The sequence below is a fragment of the Piliocolobus tephrosceles genome, chromosome 3 (assembly GCF_002776525.5).
Source record: "Piliocolobus tephrosceles isolate RC106 chromosome 3, ASM277652v3, whole genome shotgun sequence".
NCBI classification, from domain to species: Eukaryota; Metazoa; Chordata; class Mammalia; order Primates; family Cercopithecidae; genus Piliocolobus; species Piliocolobus tephrosceles.
In genome coordinates, this window is record NC_045436.1 from 36,470,726 (window position 1) to 36,494,162 (window position 23,437).

General features: G+C 40.1%; 1 protein-coding gene across 1 annotated transcript in view; it reads right to left on the reverse strand.

Annotated features, from left to right (window-relative positions):
• MND1 (meiotic nuclear divisions 1) overlaps positions 1 to 19,515 on the reverse strand; it is a 70,094-nt gene extending 50,579 nt beyond the window's left edge. Inside the window, exons 1-4 of the mRNA XM_023226317.2 lie at positions 19,420 to 19,515; positions 14,062 to 14,127; positions 5,886 to 5,943; positions 3,024 to 3,172 (exon numbers count right to left, since the gene is read on the reverse strand). Coding sequence (XP_023082085.2) covers positions 3,024 to 3,172; positions 5,886 to 5,943; positions 14,062 to 14,127; positions 19,420 to 19,422 — 276 coding nt within the window. The 5' untranslated portion in view covers positions 19,423 to 19,515. The remainder of the gene's footprint in view (positions 1 to 3,023; positions 3,173 to 5,885; positions 5,944 to 14,061; positions 14,128 to 19,419) is intronic.
• Between the last annotated feature and the right edge of the window lie 3,922 nt (positions 19,516 to 23,437).

Sequence of the window (23,437 nt, forward strand, 5' to 3'; positions counted from 1 at the left end):
TCATAACATAACATCAAAGACTGAAGGAAATCTTAAAAGCAAACAGAAGAGAAATTACTAAGGAAAAGAAGACAATTAGAATGACAGCAAAACATCTCATTAGCAACATATGCCACAAGACAACGAAATAACATTTTCAAAATGCTGAGGAAAAATAACTAAGAATTCTATATTCGGGAAGCAGTGATAAATTAGACATTTTCAAACAAAGATTGAGAGTTTACCACTCTTACAACACTCTGGCTGAACAAACTACCAAAGGAAGTCCTTCAGTATGGATTCCTTCTTGACATGTTTTTAAATCCATAAAGTGCACAGGGTTACAGGCCGCTTGCAGTGGCTCACCCACCAGCACTTTGGGAAGCTGAGGTAGGTGGATCACTTGAGCTCAGGAGTGCAAGACCAGCCCGGGCAACATGGCAAAATCCTGTCTCTACAAAAAAGTACAAAAATTAGCAGAGTATGCTATAACCCCAGCTACTCAGGAGGCTGAAGCGGGAGGATGGCTTGGGCCTGGGCGGTTGAGGCTGCAGTGAACCATGTTTGTGCCACCACACTCCAGCCTGGGTGACAAAGCAAGACCCTGGGTACTTTAGTAGTTATATAAGTTTGTGTGTATATATACGTGTGTGTGTATATATATATATATTTGTGTGTGTGTGAGGGTCTTGCTTTATGTGTATACATATATAGACATATATACGTATATATACAACACATACACAAAAGAAGTAAATTATACCAAAATACAGTTACTTTGGACATGTATGTACAAAAAATTGAATTTAGACACACACTTTACACCTTTCCCAAAAATTAACTCAAAATGGATAATAAATCTAAGTGTAAAATGCAAAACTACAAAACTCCTAGAAGGTAACATAGGAGAAAATCGACATGCCCCTGGGTTTGGCCATGACTTTTTAGTTACAATACCAAAAGAATGTCCCAGGAAAGAAAAAAATTGACCAGTTGGACTTCATTAAAATTGAAAACTGCTCTGTGAAAGACGCTGTCAAGATAATGAAAAGACAAGCCACAGACTCAGAGAAAATCTCTGAAAAGTACGTATTTGATAAATAACTGGCGTCCAAAATATACAAAGAACTCTTAAAACTCAATAATGAGAAAACAAAAACTCAATTAAAAAATGGGCAAAAGATCTAAACACCTCCTGTTACACAGATGACAAATAAGCATAAAAAAAGATGTTTGAGACTAGAGTGGCCATCATGGTGAAACCCCGTCTCTCCTAAAAATACAAAATTAGCTGGGCATGGTGGCATGCGCCTGTAATCTGAGCTACTTGGAAGGTTGAGGCAGGAGAATCATTTGAACTAGGGAGGCAGAAGTTACAGCAAGCTGAGATCGCACCATTGCACTCTAGCCTGGGCAAAAAAGGTGAAACTCCGTCTCACAAAAGAAGAAAAAGAAAAAAAAGATGTCCAAATCATACGTCATTAGAGAATGGCAATTTGAAAAAACAATGAGATACCACTACACATGTATGTGAAACTCCGTCTCACAAAAGAAAAAAAAAAAATGTCCAAATCAAAAGTCATTAGAGAATGGCAATTTAAAACAACAATGAGATACCACTACACATGTATTAGAATGGCTAAAATACAAAACACTGACAACACCAAATCCTGGCAATGATGTGAACCAATAGTAACTCTTACCCACCATAGTTGGGAATGCAAAAACAGATACTTTGGCAGTTTCCTAGAAAGTAAACACGAACTTACCATACAATCCAGCAATCATGCTCCTTGGTACTAAATGTGTTGAAAATTTATGTGTACATAAAACCTACACACGAATGTTTATGGCAGCTTTATTTGTAACTGCTCAAACTTGGATGTGACCCAGATGTTCCTCAATAGCTCAATGGATAAACAAACTGTGGTATAATCGTATGACGAAATATTATTCAGCAATAAAAAGAAATGAGCCATCAAGTCACTAACAGACATGGAGAAACCTCAAATGCATATTGTTAAGTGAAGGAAGCCAATCTGAAAAGGTTACACACTATATGATTCCCACTATATGGAAAAGGTGAAACTATAGAGACAGTAAAATGATCAGTGGTTGCTAGAGTTTCAGGAGAAGGAAGGAATGAATAGGTGGGGAACAGCAGATTTTTAGGGCAGTGAAACTATTCTGTACAATACTATAATTGTGGATACACATCATCGTGCATTTGTCAAAACTCACATAATATATAACACCAAGAATGAACCCTAATGTAAGCTATGGAATTTAGTTAATAATAAATTAATATTGGCTCAATTGTGACAAACTTATTACACTAGCACAGGATGTCAATAATAGGGGAAACTGTGTGCATGGTGAGGGAGGAAGGGCATGTTTGGGAACTCTCTGTACTTTTCCATCAATGTTTTTCTGTAAGTCTAAAACTGCTCCCAAAAAACCATCTATCGATAAAGAGAAAATTAAAAAACAATAAAAACAGCAACAACAAAAATAATACCTTGACATATATTCCCGTATGTCATCCCAAGATGAAAATTAAAACATGGCCGGGCGCGGTGGCTCAAGCCGGTAATCCCAGCACTTTGGGAGGCCAAGACGGGTGGATCACGAGGTCAGGAGTTCGAGACCATCCTGGCTAACACGGTGAAACCCCATCTCTACTAAAAATACAAAAAACTAGCCGGGTGAGGTGGCGGGCACCTGTAGTCCCAGCTACTCAGGAGGCTGAGGCAGGAGAATGGCGTAAACCCGGGAGGCGGAGCTTGCAGTGAGCTGAGATCTGGCCACTGCACTCCAGCCTGGGCGACAGAGCGAGACTCCGTCTCAAAAAAAAAAAAAAAAAGAAAATTAAAACGTTCTAAGTTCCTCATGTTGTTTAGGAGAAAGAGATGTTGATTATCTTTAGACTTTCAGTCAAATAATGCATATCAAAAATTTAAAAGTAACTGCTAAACGAAAAGAGGATGAAGTAAAACAACTCCTGTTATAAAGCAAATCTATTCCTTTTAACTGTGGCAGCTTACCTGAGATTCCAGAACCTCCAACTTACGTTTCCTTGCATGAAGAGCTTTACTTGGAAAAGCCCAATAATAATTAGAAGTTCCGATCCTCTCACAGTCAACCATACCATCATCAACTAAGCTCTGAAGGACTTCTTTTACTGACATAGCAGCTAAGAGACAATTTTTAAAGACTCTATGTTAAAAAAACACCATAAATAAAATTAAAGGACAAATAACCGGGGAAACACTTGCAAAACATATGACAAATCGAGAATTAAAAAGTTAATAAATAAGCTCTTAAAAATAACAACATGCACAACAAAAAATTGCCTAAGGAAACATTTCCTAGAATGTATCCCCATCCTTAAGCAAAGCATAACTTATATAGGAGCTTAGGGGAAAACAGGTCATATACAGGATTAAGAATAGGACCTGAGTTCTAATCCTAACTCTTAGCAGTAACACTGGATGACTCTAGGGCAAACTGTCCTTTATGCCTAATTTTTAAAACCTATTAGATATGATCATTTCCATACCAACTTTGGTGCACAGCGGTAATGTCAATAAAATGTTACTTGTGAGAAGCCTTTGAAAAAGTAAAACAGAACTACAGAAATGCAAGTTTTTCTCCCCCAATAGATTATGTACTAATAGAAGATACTAGCATCAGTGCTTAGTAAGTAATTTTAATAGTGTTAATGCTCATAGTCTGTTGCTATATGGTATCTTTTCCTTTTCTAAATGTTTCTTTTTTAAAAAAGATGTTGGGTAATTTGGCTATCATCTTATACTGCAGAAAAAAATTGTCAATAACTGGGACGGAAAACGGTAAGAAAAAAAGGAATCTAGTTAATACAAATTTTTAAAATAAATTTTTCCATCTTGTAGACTGTATTGAATTTTGTTTTTGATCCTTCAAGATACAGTTGAGAGTCCATTACCTACAATTTGTCTGGGGATATCAGGACACTGGTGTAATTAAAACTGTGTAGTTGACCCTTGAACAGTACAGGTTTGAACTGTATGGGTCCAGTTACACGTGGATTTTCTGTCACCCGAGACAGCAACACCACTTCCTCCTCAGCCTACTACTCAACGTAAGATGACAAGGACGAAGACCTTTATGATGATCCACTGCCACTTAATGAATAGTAAATACATGGTATGGCTTCCCGTCAACAGCAGGCTATCAGTAGTTAAGTTTTGGGGGAGTCAAAAGTTACATGCAGATTTTCAATTGTGTGGGGGATTGGTATCCCAATCTTGAACAACATAGGTGTTGTTCTTTAACATAGGTGTACTTCTTTAAGAAGTAGCAGAACCAATTGTTCACTGATGACTGTAAAGACAGAATAACTGTGTGGTGCACATAAAAGTGTGAGGGACTCTCAGTGGTTGTCTAGTTTCATTTGTATGTACATTCATAATAAAAGAGATTTTTTCATTTTGAAACAACATAACAAAAGACACAGAAAAAATACATCAATGTGCATCTATAAAATATGCATCGTGGCTCATGCCTATAATCCCAGCACTTTGGGAGGCCGAGGCAGGTAGATCACTTGAGGTCAGGGGTTTGAGACCAGCCTGGCCAACATGGCGAATCCCCATCTCTACTAAAAAATACAAAGGTTAGCTGGGCATGGTGGCAGGCATTTGTAATCCCAGCTACTTATGAGGTTGAAGCAGGAGAATTGCTTGAACCTGAGAAGCAGAGGTTGCAGTGTGCCAGGACTGCACCACTGCACTCCAGCCTGGATGACAGAGTAGACTCGGTCTCAAAAAAATAAACAAATAAATAAAATAAAATGAAATATGCATGGCCAATATATGAGAAAAATGTTCAACCACATTAATAACTGAAGAAATAAAAAATAAAGCAATAAGACATGACTACCCAATTAAAAACACTAAAAAAATACAATAAAGAATTCAAGGAAATGGGTACTCTCAGTATGGGTGGAGAAATGTGGCAATTTGTATCTAAAACTATAGATTTATACATATCTTTTTTTTTTTTTTTTGAGACAGAGTCTTGCTCTGTCCCCAGGATGGAGTGCATTGGTGCGATCTCGGTTCACTGCAAGCTCTGCCTCCCAGGTTCACGCCATTCTCCTGCCTCAGCCTCCTGAGTAGCTAGGACTACAGATGCCTGCCACCATGCCGGACTAATTTTTTTATTTTTATTTTTAGTGGAGACGGGGTTTCACCCTGTTAGGCAGGATGGTCTCAATCTCCTGACCCTGTGATCCACCTGCCGTGGCCTCCCAGAGTGCTGGGATTACAGGCGTGAGCCACCGTGCCCACCCTGATTTATACATATCTTTCATAGAGAAATTCCACCTTATAAATACAGCCAAACAAAATAATAATAGATACATAAAAGGATGCCTGCCAATACACTGTTTTCGATAGCAAAAAAATTGGAAACCAGTCTAATAACTGGATTTTTATTTTAAAGACAGGATTTTGCTATGTTGCCTAGCTGGCCTGAAGCGATCCTCTCGCTTCAGCCTCCAGAGTGGCTGGGACCTCAAGGTGTGTGTGCTACCACCCCGCTTATCAACTAGATTTTTAAAAGTAATTTTTTTATTGCAATGGGATGCTATACAATCATTTATGTTATAAAAGGATATTTAATGACAGGGATATATATTCAAAATGTAATATACAGGATGTATTATACAGAAAAATAAAGGACAACACGACAGTGGTTATCTTTGGATGGTAGGTAACTGGTGGTAATTTCTTTGTCTCTAGGAATTTAGGTTTTCCATAAAGTGAAAGACTGTTGCAGAAAAGATGACTTAATGAATATTAAGATATTTCCGAAAACATCCCAGTATATTTCCCAAAACATTCCAGTATAATTTTGGTACTTACTAATGCCTTTCTCTTTGGGAGCAATCTTCTCCAAGTCTTTTAATTGAAACACATCTTTCTGTTTAAAAGGGTTTTAAAGAAAATGAAAAGCACGTGTTTATTTTCTACTATGTATATTATCTTTTTAAAAAACTTTTATTATGGGTACATAATAGTTGTATACATTTACAGGGTATGTGTGATATATTGATACAGGTATACAATGTGCTATGATCAAATTGTGGTAATTAGGGTATCCATCCCTTCAAACACTGATCATTTCTTTGTGTTAGGAACATTCCGATTCCACTTTTAGTATTTTAAAATATACAATATATTATTGTTAACTATAGTCGCCCTATCGTGTTCTACTACATATTTATATATACATCATAATTTTATGTTCATGAAAAATTGTATTTAAAAAATTGGCCTGGAAATGAACAGTATAATAGAATCAAGCATTTTAGAGCTTGTAAGAAACTCTTTGATTATCTCATTCAATACCCTCCATAGAACTTAAAATGAAGAGATTTTTGCATACATACACAATTTTTTTATTTTTTTGAGACCTGGTCTCAACTCTATCACCTAGATGGGAGTGCAGTGGCACGATCATGGCTCACTGCAGCCTTGACCTCCAGGGCTCAAGCAATCCTCCCACTTCAGCCTCCTGAGTAGCTGGGACTACAGACACACACCACCATGCCTGGCTAATTTTTAAAAATTTTTTTAGAGACAGGGTGTCACCATTTTGCCAGGCTGGTCTTGAACTTCTGGGCTCAAGCAATCCTCCCATCTCAGCCTCCCAAAGTGCTAGGATTACAGAGATGAGCCACCATGCTTGGCCAGTAGCATACAATTATTAAAGTTCTTGGAGATCAGAACATAAAGAACAATCTTCCAACTTAAGTATAAAAACTAGTTATAGGCCAGTCACAGTGTCTCCTGTCTGTAATCCCAGCATTTTTGGAGGACTGCTTGAGCCTAAGAGCTGGAGATTGGCCTGGGTAACATATTGAGACCACTCTCGCACCACATCTCTACAAAATCAAAAAATAAGCTGGGTGTAGTGGTGCGTGCCTGTAGTCCTAGATAGGGGAGGCTGAGGTGGGAGAATCGCTTGAGCCTGGGAGGTTGAGGCTGCAGTAAGCTATGACTGTGCCACTATACTCCAGCCTGAGTAAGAGTATACAGTGAGATTCTGTTTCAAAAAAACAAAACAAAACAGAAAACGATATCAAAAAAACACCAACCTAGTTACACTGGATCACTTGGTAACAGGAGCGAATTACCTTCTCTGATACTTTAAGAAAACACAGACAGTGCTTTGCTTAACATGTATGACACTGTACAGGTTTAGCAGTTCTAACTAAAAGCAAAACAGGCAACTGTCAGGTTTCATGGAAGGGGTTTCGTGGAAGAGCTATACCTAAACAATAGGGAAATTATACAATTCATGGCTGCCTATCAATCATTCACATATACATGTTGCATGTCCACCATATGGAAAGGAAAACATTAAGGGAAGGTATGCGTGTTAAATATTTAAATCTTACGACCAGAAAAAAAAAAAAACAACCTGTCTAGAATATTATTTTCTACTGCTAATAAGCCTTGGTTGAAGTGGTGAAAAGAACTTGCATAACAAAAGTTAAATCATTTGAAAAAACTAAAGTATGTAGTAATTAGAACAGAAATATTGTGGCTGGGCATGGTGGCTCACGCCCCTGTAATCCCAGCACTTTAGGAGGCTGAGGCGGGTGGATCATTTGAGCTCAGGAGTTTGAGACCAGCATGGCCAATATGGCAAAACCCTGTTTCTACTAAACATACAAAAATTAGCTGGGCGTTATGGCGGGCACCCGAGTAATCCCAGGTACTCGGGAGGCTGAGGCACAAGAATCGCTTGAACTTGGGAGGTGGAGGCTGCAGTAAGCCAAGATCACACCACTGCACTCCAGCCTGGGCAACAGAGAGAGACTCAGTCTCAAAACAAAACAACAACAACAAAAAAACCCAGAAATATTTTGATTATTGTTACGAAAAATTTGGGATACAGTTCTTCCAAAATAAACTTGAAAAGGCAACTGCACTTGGAAATTATACTTTATAAAAATTGAAAACTTCTGCTCATCCAAGGGCACTGGAAAGAAAATGAAATGACAAATACCAACTAGATTAAAATAATTGCAAAATATGTACCTGGAAAAGGCCTGGCACCCAGGATATACATATATAAAGAACTCCTTTGAAGTACATTAAAAAAAAGAGTTGATGGAGAGATAAGAAGTGGATAGATGAATATATATATGTGATAAAGCCAGAAGAATAAAATGTGAATGGTAGAATCTAGGTAGTAGGCATATGGGTATTCACTGAAAAACTCATCTTTGCTGTATGTTTGAAAATTTTCATAATAAAATGTTGAAAAAATTTCATCTCACCACACCTAAGAGTTAGTAAATTTAGGAAAATATTAAGTCACTGAACTTCGTGAGAGTATGAGATTAATTTTTGCACATTGAGGAATGAATTATTTAAACATAATACTTTAGAATCTCAGGGAACATGTAATACATTACTGACTTTAAGTCTTTAATGCATTAGAAAAATCAGTTAATCAAACCTCTTTGCAAATACTTTAAATTCCCTAGAAAAAGAACACGAACCATTGAGATATCTGCCTAAATGCAGTCACCAAGGAAGAGCTCCAGATGTACTGGCTGCCCCAGTGGGGCTGCTGTATAAACAAACAGGTTTGGAAAGAACTAGCCTCAGAACTCAAGTGCGGTCATTGAAGTGGACAGAGTAAACGATCTCAAGTAAATCTCAGTTCTTAGACTCCCCAGCATTAAGCAGAGATAATGAAGAAGGGATGAAGACAATATAAAAAGAACTATGTGTAGGATACCATGGAAGACATATAATCCTAGACAACATTGTTCTTTTTTTTTTTTTTCTTTTTTTATTATACTTCAAGTTCTAGGGTACATGTGCACAACGTGCAGGTTTGTTACATATGTATGTATGTGCCATGTTGGTGTGCTGTACCCATTAACTCATCATTTACATTAGGTATATCTCCTAATGCTATCCCTCCCCTCTCCCCACAATAGGCCTCAGTGTGTGATGTTCCCCTTCCTGTGTCCAAGTGATCTCATTGTTCAATTCCCACCTATGAGTGAGAACATGCGGTGTTTGGTTTTCTGTTCTTACGATAGTTTGCTGAGAATGATGGTTTCCAGCTGCATCAATGTCCCTACAAAGGACACAAACTCATCCTTTTTTATGGCTGCATAGTATTCCATGGTGTATATATGCCACATTTTCTTAATCCAGTCTGTCACTGATGGACATTTGGGTTGATTCCAAGTCTTTGCTATTGTGAATAGTGCCACAATAAACATATGTGTGCGTGTGTCTTTATAGTGGCATGACTTACAATCCTTTGGGTACATACCCAGTAATGGGATGGCTGGGTCAAACAGTATTTCTAGTTCTAGATCCTTGAGGAATTGCCACACTGTTTTCCACAATGGTTGAACTAATTTACAGTCCCACCAACAGTGTGAAAGTGTTCCTATTTCTCCACATCCTCTCCAGCACCTGTTATTTCCTGACTTTTTTTTTTTTTTGAGACGGAGTCTCGCTCTGTCGCCTGGGCTAGAGTGCAGTGGCCGGATCTCAGCTTCCCGGGTTTACACCATTCTCCTGCCTCAGCCTCCCGAGTAGCTGGGACTACAGGCGCCAGCCACCTCGCCTGGCTAGCTTTTTGTATTTTTTAGTAGAGACGGGGTTTCACCGTGTTAGCCAGGATGGTATCGAACTCCTGACCTCGTGATCCGCCCGTCTCAGCCTCCCAAAGTGCTGGGATTACAGGCTTGAGCCACCACGCCTGGCTGTTTCCTGACTTTTTAATGATTGCCATTCTAACTGGTGTGAGATGGTATCTCATTGTGGTTTTGATTTGCATTTCTCTGATGTCGAGTGTTGATGAGCATTTTTTCATGTGTCTGTTGGCTCTATGAATGTCTTCTTTTGAGAAGTGTCTGTTCATATCCTTTGCCCACTTTTTGATAGGGTTGTTTTTTTCTTGTAAATTTGTTTGAGTTCTTTGTCAGTTCTGGGTATTAGCCCTTTGTCAGACGAGTAGATTGCCAAAATTTTCTCCCATTCTGTAGGTTGCCTGTTCACTCTGATGGTAGTTTCTTTTGCTGTGCAGAAGCTCTTTAGTTTAATTACATCCCATTTGTCAATTTTGGCTTTTGTTGCTGTTGCTTTTGGTGTTTTAGACATGAAGTCCCTGCCCATGCCTATGTCCTGAATGGTATTACCCAGGTTTTCTTCTAGGGTTTTTATGCTTTTAGGTCTAATATTTAAGTCTCTATTCCATCTTGAATTAATTTTCATATAAGGAGTAAGGAAAGGATCCAGTTTCAGCTTTCTACTTATGGCTAGCCAATTTTCCCAGCACCATTTATTAAATAGGGAATCCTTTCCCCATTTCTTGCTTTCGTCAGGTTTGTCAAAGATCAGATAGTTGTAGATGTGTGGTATTATTTCTGAGGGCTCTGTTTTGTTCCATTGGTCTCTATCTCTGTTTTGGTACCAGTACCATGCTGTTTTGGTTACTGTAGCCTTGTAGCATAGTTTGAAGTCAGGTAGCGTGATGCCTCCAGCTTTGTTCTTTTGGCTTAGGATTGTCTTGGCAATGGGGCTCTTTTTTGGTTCCATATGAACTTTAAAGCAGTTTTTTTCCAATTCTGTGAAGAAAGTCATTGGTAGCTTAGTGGGGATGGCATTGAATCTATAAATTATCTTGGGCAGTATGGCCATTTTCATGATATTGAGTCTTCCTATCCATGAGCATGGTATGTGCTTCCATTTGTTAGTGTCCTCTTTTATTTCACTGAGCAGTGGTTTATAGTTCTCCTTGAAGAGGTCCTTTACATCCCTTGTAAGTTAGATTCCTAGGTGTTTTATTCTCTTTGAAGCTATTGTGAATGGGAGTTCATTCATGATTTGGTTCTCTGTTTGTCTGTTACTGGTGTATAAGAATGCTTGTGAGTTTTGCACATTGATTTTGTATCCTGAGACTTTGCTGAAGTTGCTTATCAGCTTAAGGAGATTTTGGGCTGAGACAATGGGGTTTTCTAAATATACAATCATGTCATCTGCAAACAGGGACAATTTGACTTCGTCTTTTCCTAACTGAATACGCTTTATTTCTTTTTCTTGCCTGATTGCCCTAGCCAGAACTTCCAACACTATGTTGAATAGGAGTGGTGAGAGAGGGTATCCCTGTCTTGTGCCAGTTTTCAAAGGGAATGCTTCCAGTTTTTGCCCATTCAGTATGATATTGGCTGTGGGTTTGTCAAAAATAGCTCTTATTATTCTGAGATACGTTCCATCAATACCGAATTTATTGAGAGTTTTTAGCATGAAAGGCTGTTGAATTTTGTCAAAGGCCTTTTCTGCATCTATTGAGATAATCACGTGGTTTTTGTCTTTGGTTCTGTTTATATGCTGGATTACGTTTATTGATTTGCATATGTTGAACCCCCTTTCTTTTTTTTTTTTTTTTTTAAGACAGGGTCTCATTCTGTTACCTGGGCTAGAGTGCCTGAGTGACAGAGTATGATCACGGCTCACTACCAACCTCAAACTCTTGGGCTCAACAGATCCTCCTGCCTTGGTCTCCCAAAATATTGGAATTACAGGTGTCAGCTGTGGCATCTGGCCCTAGATAACATTTCATAAAGCACTTACGACCTGGGCATTGTTTAATATATTATCTTATTTAATCCCCATACCAACACTGTGAGCTGGGTAAAATTATCATCTTCTTTGAGAGAATAAGAAACAGACAGAGAGAGGTCAAGAACCTTGCTTAAAGGTCACAAAGCTATTGAGTTAAACAGGTTCCAGATGCAAACTTTCAATTATTGAGCTACACTGTTCTCATGTTCTTCCTAAGTGCAACAGGCAAATAATTTATTACATTAGCAGCTCCAAAACACACATACACGCACATACATATCCATCCATACATGATCATGTCTATGCCTCTTTTTCTCCATTTACATATTTATTTTAATTATCTGGGCATACACATGGCCATTCCAGAGATCTGTGTGCCAATGGAAAGCTACTCATTTGTTTGCTGAAGTAATTTTTTAAAAAGCTCAACACATTTTATTTTGTGCCTCAAATAGTCCCTGACAGTTCTTACTCTCTCTCTGAGTTGTCATTATTATCAATGACTATGTTTTTAAAAGATTTCCAAACCCTTGCAGACAGCCCACTTATGATTAGAGGCAATATAGTATGTGCTGCTTCATTAGTTGATTTTCTAATTTGATTAAAAAGGTAATATTTGTTCACTGCAACAGAGTGTAAAATAAAATCCACCTGTATCCTACCATTGTTAATATTTGTCATCATGCATTGTTTTTTATATTTTACATTTTCTACTTAACATTAAATTATAAGCATTTTCCCATGACATTAGTCTTGAAAAGGGGGCTGCTATTGACATCTAAAGAAAGTCAAATTCTGTAACAAATCCTTGAGTAGCCATATTTGATTTTGTTGGACTTTTTACTTGCCACTTGCAACAACGAAATTAGAATCCAGATTCCTGAATCTGAATTCCAGAATCCATGCTTTTCACTCTGCACCATTATTGTTGATTTGCTTTGAGATGTTGAAGCAAATCGAATATTTATCAACTTTTGACATTAGTCTGGGTCCTGGATATACCATATCCCATTCATGAGAGAACAAATTAAATGGCCTCCATTACTTTTGCCAAATATCTTAAACTTTTCAATTCCATCAAAAAACTGATAGACTAAATAAATGAGCAGCAACTGATTAGGCTATAATGAAAAAAAGAAACAGGAATATATGAAATGAATCGATCAGTACAATTAATTCCCAGCTTTATGGAAAAGCTCACTAATTACTAACTTCCTTAAACTGCTGATCCTCAGAGTTTTTCATGTTTTGGTGTTACTGAGGACAAGGTTTAAAATTTTTCAGTTAGAAATTGTCAATTTTTATATTTGAGATAATTAACAATATTGTAAAATGACAAAATAATTTTCCCAACACTCTCCTCAGCTTTCTACTGTCTTGTAGGAATTAAACCTACTTTTCTTGCTGAGACCATAAGAAAACTATTTCAACTCAGCAGAATAATTGCCGTAATTTTCATATAGAGACTTCACCAATTTATCTTCCTAACCATATCATCATCATCATATGATATCCTGTTCTGAACTGCCAATGACTTTTAAGAGTAAGATTATACTTAGTGGGCAAATCCCCAGTGTATTTTTTTTTTTTTTTTTTTTTTTTACTAAGAATCTGCCTTAAAGTGAAAAGGGATTTTATCACTTTAATATTCAATTTTACCACTTTTCCCCATCTTCACATTTGTATATGATGAAAATAGCCAGTAGACTGGGGCCAACTAGGCTATGCAGGTCCTGCCAAGCCATATCATATGGTTTGAAGTTAGTGTTGTTTTAGGTGAAAGATTTATGTGGCCTTTAACCTGAAGACAAAGAAAAGCCTTCCAGTAACAGGGTAAAGCCATGAGACAGGAGGCTCTAGAGCCAGGTACCTGGGTTTGAACTCTGGCTCTGTCACTTAGGAGATGAAACTTTAAACATATTTCCTGTTGGTGGCAGGTACAAATATTTGGAATAAATTAAGGAGGCCTGTGTACCATCAACTATGTGTTACACATTAGACAGACTTAAAATGCAAAGACATAGTATTTGGTACTCCCTCTGAAATCAAATGATCCTCCCTGGTTTGAATCCTGGAACTATGGCTTCTATTGTTTGAGATCCAGGACTGGTTGGCACCTAGGCAGCACTCAGGAGATGTGGGCTTTCGTCATTATTATTTTTCAGGCAGAAAGGGGAGACAATCAAATATATGCATCAGAAGATTCTGGTGCCAGTATACAGGACTGCTTGGGTGAAAGAGACTCTACCAATAGTGGGATACGTTTTTTCAACTCCATAACTCACAGGAGCCACAAATATTTGCAGAATCTTACCCATTCTTCAAGAAATTGATCAGTATTGATGTCTTACAAAGAAGGGACAGTTAACATTGGATGACATATACTTAAGATGAAAATTACACAAAATTGTAAGTGTTAAAGAAAATGACTTACTGTTTCAAAAAATATTTCCATCATGCGAGTTCTCTTTTCTTCTACACTCAGTCCTTTTTTCTTTGACTAAAGCACAAAAATTGAAAAGTAAACAATGCTTTTAAACACATTTTGAAAACAACTGGATTTGCAACATTATTGGAAATTTTATGCATGGACTTATCTGATACCAACAGACCTAAAGACTCATTTTAATTACTATCTGCCAACCACTGTGGTAGGTGCTGCCAAGGTAGTAACTATAAATTGAGATAGAGCCTGGCATTTTGTAGAAATTCAGTATTTATAAAGTGAACCAATGATAAGCCACTGTATGGACCTTCCAAAGGCTTACAATCTCTCCAGAAAATAAATAGATGTAACTATTTATAGCTAATGAACAGCTACATGCACGAATTGCTACATAAATATCCAGAACAGAATGAATTCCACCATGCAGAGGAAGAAGGGTTACCTAAGAAGGACAGAGATTAAAAGGATTTTGGCAAATTGAGAAATGGTGAGAAGCACATCTTGGGGAGACCACACACAGGCACAATGTTATGGAAGTACATGGAATTCTCCAGAAGGATAAGCAGTGGGAGATAATTATTGTATGAAGTATGTATGGGGAGTGGCAGATGGGATGACAAAGGTGTGGGGTCAGGTTATGGAAAACTGACTGTCCAGCTGAGAGTGGACTTCATTCTAGACAATGAGGAGTTGCTGAGTAATTTCTAAAGCAGACTAGTGACAAGATCAGAGTTGCATTTTAGTAAGTTAATTATAGCAGCAATGTGGACGACAAGAGGGAAGGAGGAAAGGCCTATCCAAGTAGAAAATGGAAGCCTACTCAGGTTATTCTTCTGTAATACTCTTTAGCCAATTTGAAATTAAGACAATATGTAGCTGAAATATATGTTAATAATAAATTTTACAATATGTTGTATATAGAATATATAAAGCTAAATCCCAAGTTAGAAGAGAAAGGAGCCAAATTTCCTCCAACCCAAAGGTTTACACACACACAAAAAAGAGTGAGAACTATCACCTCCAGTTCTCTAATAAAAAATTCCACACTAATATTTCTTATGTGATCTGCATCTTTCTCAAACATTGTAGGGGATTATAAAGGAACATAAATTGTTTGCTTAAACAGCAGACATAAAACCACTGTTAAAGACTGCGCCATCCAACCAAAAACATCATCAGAAAATGTGAGTTTACATAAGTGAAGACAGTGATTTGGAATTGCCATTCTGGCTACATACTAGAGTGAGTGAGTCTTAATTCTTATAAAACCTAGAAACCCACTAACTTGGCTGGGCGGTGGCTCACACCTATAATCCCAGCACTTTGGGAGGCTTAGGCTGGAGGATCACTTGAGGCCAGGAGTTTGAGATCAGCCTGGGCAATAAAGCAAGACACTGTATCAAAACAAAACAAAACAAAACAACCCCCCCCCCACACACAAACAAACAAACAAACAAAAAAACAGTGCACTAACTCATTCCCACAGGAAAAAAATGATCAGGTATTTCTTGATGAGTAATATGGGTAAATAAATAGCTTAAAGTTTATATTTTTCTATTCTTCCTCAGTCCACTCTCAAACACTGTTTTGCTGCAGGGTTTGGCTACTGACCCCATCTCCTAATTATCTTATCTTTGATCTCATCTGCTTTCATGGTTTTAATTAACACTCATGCTGAGATCTCATATCTTTACATTCACCCCTGGGTGTGCTCCTGAGCTTCAGTCTCATGCATCTACCTGCCTGCTGGACAAAATTCAACTCAGTCTAAACTCAACTCTTCCTCTCTCATACCTACTCCCCACAAACTTGCTGTTCTAGACCTTGAGTCTCAGATACTACCTCGTGACCCAAGCCAGAGGCCTGACAGTCATCCTAGTTACCTTCACCTCTCTCATCTCACATCCAACCAATCACCAAGTTTTGCCAGTTTCAGCATTTAATTACTTCTCTTACCCGTCCTGTCTGTTCTATCTCTACTACCACTGCCTCATTCAGGCCTTCATCATCTGTCTCCTGCAATATACCTCCAGTCCCCTAACCACACTTTGACTCATCCTCTATGTTCACATTCTGCGCTGGGAAAACATAAATATGACCATGTTCCTCCCTTGCTCAAAACCCTCCAGTGGCTCCCAGACATCCAGGCGTATCTGAGTACCCCAGTATGATATACAAAGCCCTTTATCACCTAACCCCAGCCTACCTTTTACAGCCTCTTCCACCACACCCCACCTCAAATTTTGCTGTTAACAGCATGGAAACCTAAGCAACTTGAGTTGTAACACAAAAACTACTTGCAATTATCTACTCGAAGAATGCTCTCATTTTGGTCCTTAAAAAAATGTTGTTCCTCCACCTAGAACACCCTCACCTCTCGCCTACTCAAAACTCCAAAACATCTCCCAAGGCTTAATTTAGGCGCTCTCCCTCCAGAACTTTCCTGAGTTCACAGGCTAAACCTGTATTCCCAGAACACACCTTCGTCAAATCACTTACTACATTGAAAAGATGTTTACTTGTCTCTCCCAGCACACTGAAAAACTTCTTCAGAACATGAACTGCCTTTGCCTTTCCAGGGCTTAGTGCCAAGTTAGACAGGGGAGACATAAAGCTCTTAATTTTAGGACCATGTATCTAAAGTCCCCAACTCTAAAATTTGAGGCTGCTCAGGCTCCTAAGCCCCCCGACACCTACCATACTCCCATAGATAAAACGGGTGAATTAATCATAGTGAATTCAGTGACACCATGTATTGCCTGGCTTGGAGAGATAAATCAGAGAAGTCTCAGGTAGGCAAACTCCAGGAACCCGTACAGACCTGCTCACTAAACCTAGGGCTGAGAGCCAGGGTCCAGGACTGCTCTATCTGCCTCCCTTCATTCTTGCCTCTTCAGTATCTGATAAATCAAGCATGAAATTCATAACAGTTAAAAGACTCCTTCAACATGTTTTTCTAGTCCAACAGGTCCTAAACTGCCATACATTAGAATCAGCTCAGTTTTTAAAAAATACTGATGCCCAGGCTCACGTCGAATGAGCGGAATCAAAATCTCTGGAATGGGACCTGGGCAACATATTTTAAAAATCCTCCAATATATTTTTAAAATCCTCTCCAACATATTTTTTAATTGTGCCCCAGGGTTGAGAACCCTACTTTTGCCAGCCCAGAATCTGAAGGCCATGTTAAGGGCGCTGCGGGGCAGTGGGAATCCCTTAAGAACTTCAGTCTGTGGCTTCATTAGCAGAAAGCAGATCCCGAAGTGTTAGGAAAGACTCCTCTAACATTTTGATATTCTAAACAGCTCCTTGCACTCCACAAGAATCTGCCCCCCAGAGGCAGGCAATGAGGAGAATCTAGTGTCCTGAGGTACCCAGTTTTAGGAAAGCTCTCAACACTCAGCTCAGCAGCTGTGAAAGTTACTTAGGAGATGTGGATGAGCTCTATCATCCATTTCCATTGTTTTCAGCCTGATTTATTCATCAGTCTCTTTTATGACTAGAAATAATTTCTATTATTAACCACAGTAGGAGTATCATACCCAGAATTAAAATAACTAATGTAAAAAGAGGCCATATTAATACTCATATTTAGAAACTTCTCAAAAAAATCAATGAGGATATATTTAATATTTAATTAAGACTAGGAAAAACCTGATAGTATAAGTTAGAGATGCATTCAAATTAGTAGTAAGTCAGGAGACTCAAAACCTGACTCAAGGACTATGAAACTTTCTGGAAGTATTTTAAACCACTTTAAAAATCATGTTATCTGAGGAACCTTCTCAGTTAGAAGTTATGGAATTCCTACAGCCAGCCCTACTAATCAATTACAATAAAATTATGAAGAATTATTAAGTAGATGTCACTGCTGCTCTCAGAGTTCAGCGCTGCACTTCTCCAATTTCAAAAACTGCCTAAACTCTATTTACTCAGGATGCCTAACCAAATGAAAAGTTTCTAATTCATAATCAATCAAAAGTTTACCTTTGACCAACACTAAACTTATGTCTTGATCACGTATTAAAAAATAGGAAGTCCACATCTTATCAAAAGCTTTAATTTTTTAAAAGGATTCTCTACTATCAGAGATAAGCTTCTGAAGAGTTAACACATTTAGTATTAGAAGGTGATTCATGTGTAAAGAGAGAGAGATTAAGTAAAAGACAAAGCGCGTTTGAGCTGCACAGTTCTCCAAGTCAGTTATACGAGGTCAGCAACCCTGTAGAGAAAAATGGTAACACTGAAGGGCACTGCTAATAGATTTAACTGTAGTCCTGTTTGGCTTCTTAGAGCACTTTATGCCCAGGTGGCTGGGTTGTTAGTTTAACCACAAAGAAGCCGTTATCATTTATAACTACATCTGGACAAGTACCTTCAAATAAATAGCATACAACTAGATCCTGGTGTCCCACCCCGCCCCCCTTAGCTCGGCAACATTTAACAGCTATTTAAGTAAATGAAGATATTAAAATCTTAGATCCATTTAACTAGATGTTGATTCTTCGCCAACTGAAGCAGAAAAAACGGCATGAAACTTTGAAGGTTTATGAAAATGATTTGATGGGCAGAAAGACGTTAAGCTCACAAAGCCGATCTGGAATCTTACCAGGACCTAACCGATCATGACAGATGAGGAAGCCTTATTCAGTGCAGAAGGTCCTTAAAAAAGCATCAGCGCCCTACACAACCTGCCCTCTGGCAGAAACCGAGGCATTTTCACAGAAATCGACTAATTGGCACAAAGTGAATCCGTTAGGTAATCCGAAACTGAGAAGTTCTGGAATGTGCTCTACGTGTTACAACACAGAAAACCACTTAATTGTGACAAACCAGGAGGGTACTTTGGGATCAAGACATTCGCTCCCCGCAGTCCCTCCCGCCCACTTGCGCTTTCTTTCCCCGTTCTTAATGGGGGGCTACACCATGCGTGGCCGAGGCTGGAGGCGTAGGGAGCCCAGGTTCTCATGGGATTCGTGGTCTTTTAGATAAATCGGGGTTGGTGAGGTTCTCGGGTCACGTTCGCGAACGCTTCCCGCGTTCTAACCTAACCCGCCCGAACGGGCCCTGGGGACAGACGCTGGGTGCAGCCGGCCGGAAGGCCGCCGACGCCCCCACGCCTCGGAACTCCGGACGGGAGCGGCGGGGAACGACGCAGGGTGCGGAATGGCCGCGGCTGGGCCGGGCCGCGCCTGGCCTCTCCACTGTGAGGCCGAGAGCCGGGCTACCGCTCCCGCGGCCCAGCATGGCGGTCAACGCCAGACCGGGGACCACAAGCCAACGAGGGGCGGCGAAGCCCACACACTAGGGAGGAAGAAGACGCGGGACCATAGCCTCAGTCCTTACCATGGCGCGAGCCCCGGGGCTTCAGCTGGCTGGGCCTTCGCGTGGGGCGAGGGGCGAGGGGCGGGGCAGACCAGGGCGCGTTTGATTTTGGCGCCGCCGACACCGCGGGGGCGGAGCAGCGAGACCCAGACGGTGGGGGAGGAGGCCGGTCCTCGGACGCGCGGCCCGCAGCGACCCCTAGCGGCCCATCCGAACAGCCGGCGGGGGAAGGGGCGCGGGCCTGGGGCCGGGGCCGGGGCCGGGGCTGGGGGAGCTTGTCCGCGTCACCCAACCGGTTACAGAGCTGCCTCCGTCTCCTCGGTATTCTGTGAAAGTGACTTTTTTTTTTAAAGGACATCTTGCCTTTGCTTTTACTGCGTTTTCTTGGTGCCGCAGAGATCTGGCCTAAGTTTGGATTTAAAAAATAGAGGCGTTTTAGGCTGCTGAGGAAGTAAACGCTTCCTCCATCCTTGCGGATTTGTCTTGTCTGGGGCGGACTAGATTCCTTTCTTCTAATCTGTCTTCTAATCTGACCTCTCATCTTCTCCCCCAGCCGCTACCCACTGCTTTCCAGCTTTTCAAATCCTGCGTATGTCTGTTTTTCCCTTAGGTTTTAAAAAAGAAGGAAACAACGGAATGAATTTCGAATCAAAATGGTCAAAAATACGCTACTTCATGGCTTGAGAATAGATGCAGATTCAGAGCAAAAACTCAGGCCCCTGAAAGTGCTGAAAACATTTCACTGAGAATTCAATTATTTTCAAAATTATTATATGGTGTTTGGAACCAGTTTTAGATGTAAGAAGTACGGCCCGGCGCAGTGGCTCACACCTGTAATCCCAGCACTTTGGGAGGCAGAGGCGGGCGGATCACTTGAGGTCAGGAGTTTGAGACCAGCCTGGCCAACATGGTGAAATCCCATCTGTAGTAAAAATACAAAAATTAGCCAGGCATGGTGGCGGGCGCCTGTAATCCCAGCTACTCGGGAGACTGAGGCAGGAGAATCGCTCACTGCAACCAGGAGGCAGAGGTTGCGGTGAGCCAAGACCGCGCCACTGCACTCCAGCCTGGGCGACAGAGTGAGAATTTATAACACACACACACAGACACACACACTATAGTAAGTCGTGTAGATACTGTTAAGAGTAGCATCTAAAATCAGAATTTATGGCCCCTGTTGCTTCTGCTGGAGGCAGAGGAAGGGGTACATTGAATTGCAGAGTTCCATTAATTTGTTTTTTCCTGTAAGAGTTATACCATGTAATTGATGATACATAAGGTAATTTTAAAATGATAAATGAGTACATTAAGTAACTACAGTAGTGGTATATAAATTTGTGCTATTTGGGGAAAGCCTTGTCTTAATTGGCTCTCAGACTTGTTGCAGGTAAGTGGTGACTATCTGAGGCCAGTGGCGCTGGGATAAAAAAATTTACCAAGACAGTTGTAGGTAAAGAAAGGCAGAATCATTAGAGAAAGTATGAAAATACGTTGCAAGGGAGCAATGGGCAGAATCAGCAGAAAAGTAGCTGACTGTAAGGAAACAGAGGCTTGCTGGCGATTTTATAGAATAGTGCTTATGCTGTATACGGAAGAGGGCTTTGTGTAGTACTGATGTTACAGTCCCAGGTTTTCCTTAGCCCCTGCCTCTGAAGCAACACAATGCAAAAGCCTGCCCTGGGACAGTAACAAATTGACCCAAACAGGTCTTATCTTGGGAAAAATGAGTGCTAAATGGATATAAAAAAGCATTGGTCACTTAAGCTGCATCTGTATCCTAAGTGTCACTGAGAGCTGCTGTGACAGTTCTCTGAGATTCCTGGTGTGCACTGCAGTCTTGATCAACCAAACCTGGGAATGACCACCACCAAGGAAAGGAGACACATTCTACTGCTTCTGGTTCCTTTGCCTTTTCAGTACAAATATCTCAAATTTCAGATAACCTTCTGATGCCCCTTCCTTGACATTCTGAAAAGTATGACTTATAGTAGCAGCTTATTTATTTAGAGTTGGAGTTTCACTCTTTTGCCCAGCCTGGAGTGAAGTGGCATGATCTTGGCTCACTGCAACCTCCGACCCCCAGGTTCAAGTGATTCTCCTTCCTCAGCCTTCTGAGTAGCTGGGATTATAGGCACCTGCTACCACGCTCAGCTGATTTTTGTATTTTTGGTAGAGATGGGGTTTTACCATGTTGGCCAGGCTGGTCTCGATCTCCTGACCTCGGGCGACCCACCCGCCTTGGCCTCCCAAAGTGCTAGGATTACAGGTGTGAGCCACCACGCCTGGCAGAAGGAGCTTATAAAGGAAATAGGAAAACAAAGTCAAGTCACTTGGAAGAGACTGAGGAAAAAGTCTACAATGTAGGAAAACAAGTTGGAGAATGCAAAACCAAGAGAGGAGAAAATTTTAAGAGAAAAATTTGAGACAAATTAAATGAGTTCCACTCTGCAACTTGGCCAGGGAGGTTTTGTTGTTGTTTGTTTTGTTTTTTTGAGACAGGGTTTCACTCTGTCACCCAGGCTGGAGCACAGTGGCACAATCATGGTTCACTGCAATCTAGAACTCCAGGGCTCAAGGGATTCTCGTGCCTTGCCCTCCCAAGTAGTTGGGCCTACAGAAGTGCATAACTATGCCTGGTTAGTTTTTTTTTTTTTTAATTTTCCATAGAGATGGTGTCTCCCTATGTTGCCTAGGCTGCTCTAGAACTCCTGGATTCAGGCAATCCTCCTGCCTTAGCCTCCCAAAGTATTGGGATTACAGGTGTGAGCCATGCCTAGCCAACAGGAAGTTTTTATAGACAGAAAAGGGAAGTGAGTTACAGAAATAGCTTGACTGATTACAGCTCCTTGTTTGAATTATTTGGCTATTGTCGGCAGCCTGTGGGCTGAAGCTCAGCTACTTGTGATTGGCTGAGAATTGGGGGTTTGTTATACTCCCTGCCTGGTTTTCAGTTTGTTTGTGTACCAAGTTAGGTTGCAGTTCCTTACAATTCCTTAGGTAGGAACTCAAAGTATGGAGACAGCCTCAAGCCAATGGCCTCCTGCTTATTTAACAATTTTAAGGAAGAAATAGTCAACATTATCAACCTGTCAGTCACAACATAGCTTCTGAGTTAGAAATGGCAATGCAATCATGTCATTTGTGTAGGGTATCATTCTCAATGGGATGACATCAAAACAGATTCCTGGGAGACAAAAAGATCTTAGATGGTTTGTGCTCCAGTGGTTTGTGGCTCTTGGTGCATAAACATGTACAGTATTATCTTTGGCATTAAAATTTCATGGGACTGGGGTGGCATTGTGAACAGGGAAAAAACATCTAAAAAGGTTCTTTATGGGGATGGTAATGAGAAAAAAGGTTGAGAAAGACTGGTGTCTGGTGAGTATATAATTTATCATCCGAACTGAGACACTTCTGAGAATGGAAGGGAATGCCATTCCTATTTACGCTAGGACACAGACATAAAGAGGATTGTCCCCATCAGCTATGCGATAATTTGAAACTTCCATTATATTTTATTAACCCTTCTCCGTGGCTCTTTAATTTTCCCTGTTTTATAGTTATTGTTCTAATCTTTCCATCTGGAGTGTAAACTCCTTAAGAACAGGCACAGTAACATACTCTTTATAATTGTGCCTCATCACTAATTTCTTCTTGAGAAATTCTGTGGTCTCGCCATATCAGACTATTTGTTATTCCCTGAACAACTCATGCTTTGGTGCCCTCTTTTAGCACAAGCCTGGGGGGGGGGGAGTCTGAGTTCCAGGGTGTGACTCCGGGTGCCTGTGAGCGTCTACACTCACTCAGCAAGTATCCCTATGGCCAAGAGAGTGTAACATTAAGTAGCAAATAAAAAACACTGTGACTGGTGGAGACACCACAGAAGAAAGGAAAATGTTTTTTTCATACTTCTTGAACAAGACGCCTTGCATTTTCATTTTGCACCAGGCTCTATAAATTATGTAGCTAGCTCTATATGTATTCACTTATTTGTCTCATCCCAGTAAAATAAAAGTCCGTGAGGAGCTTTTTTTGTTTA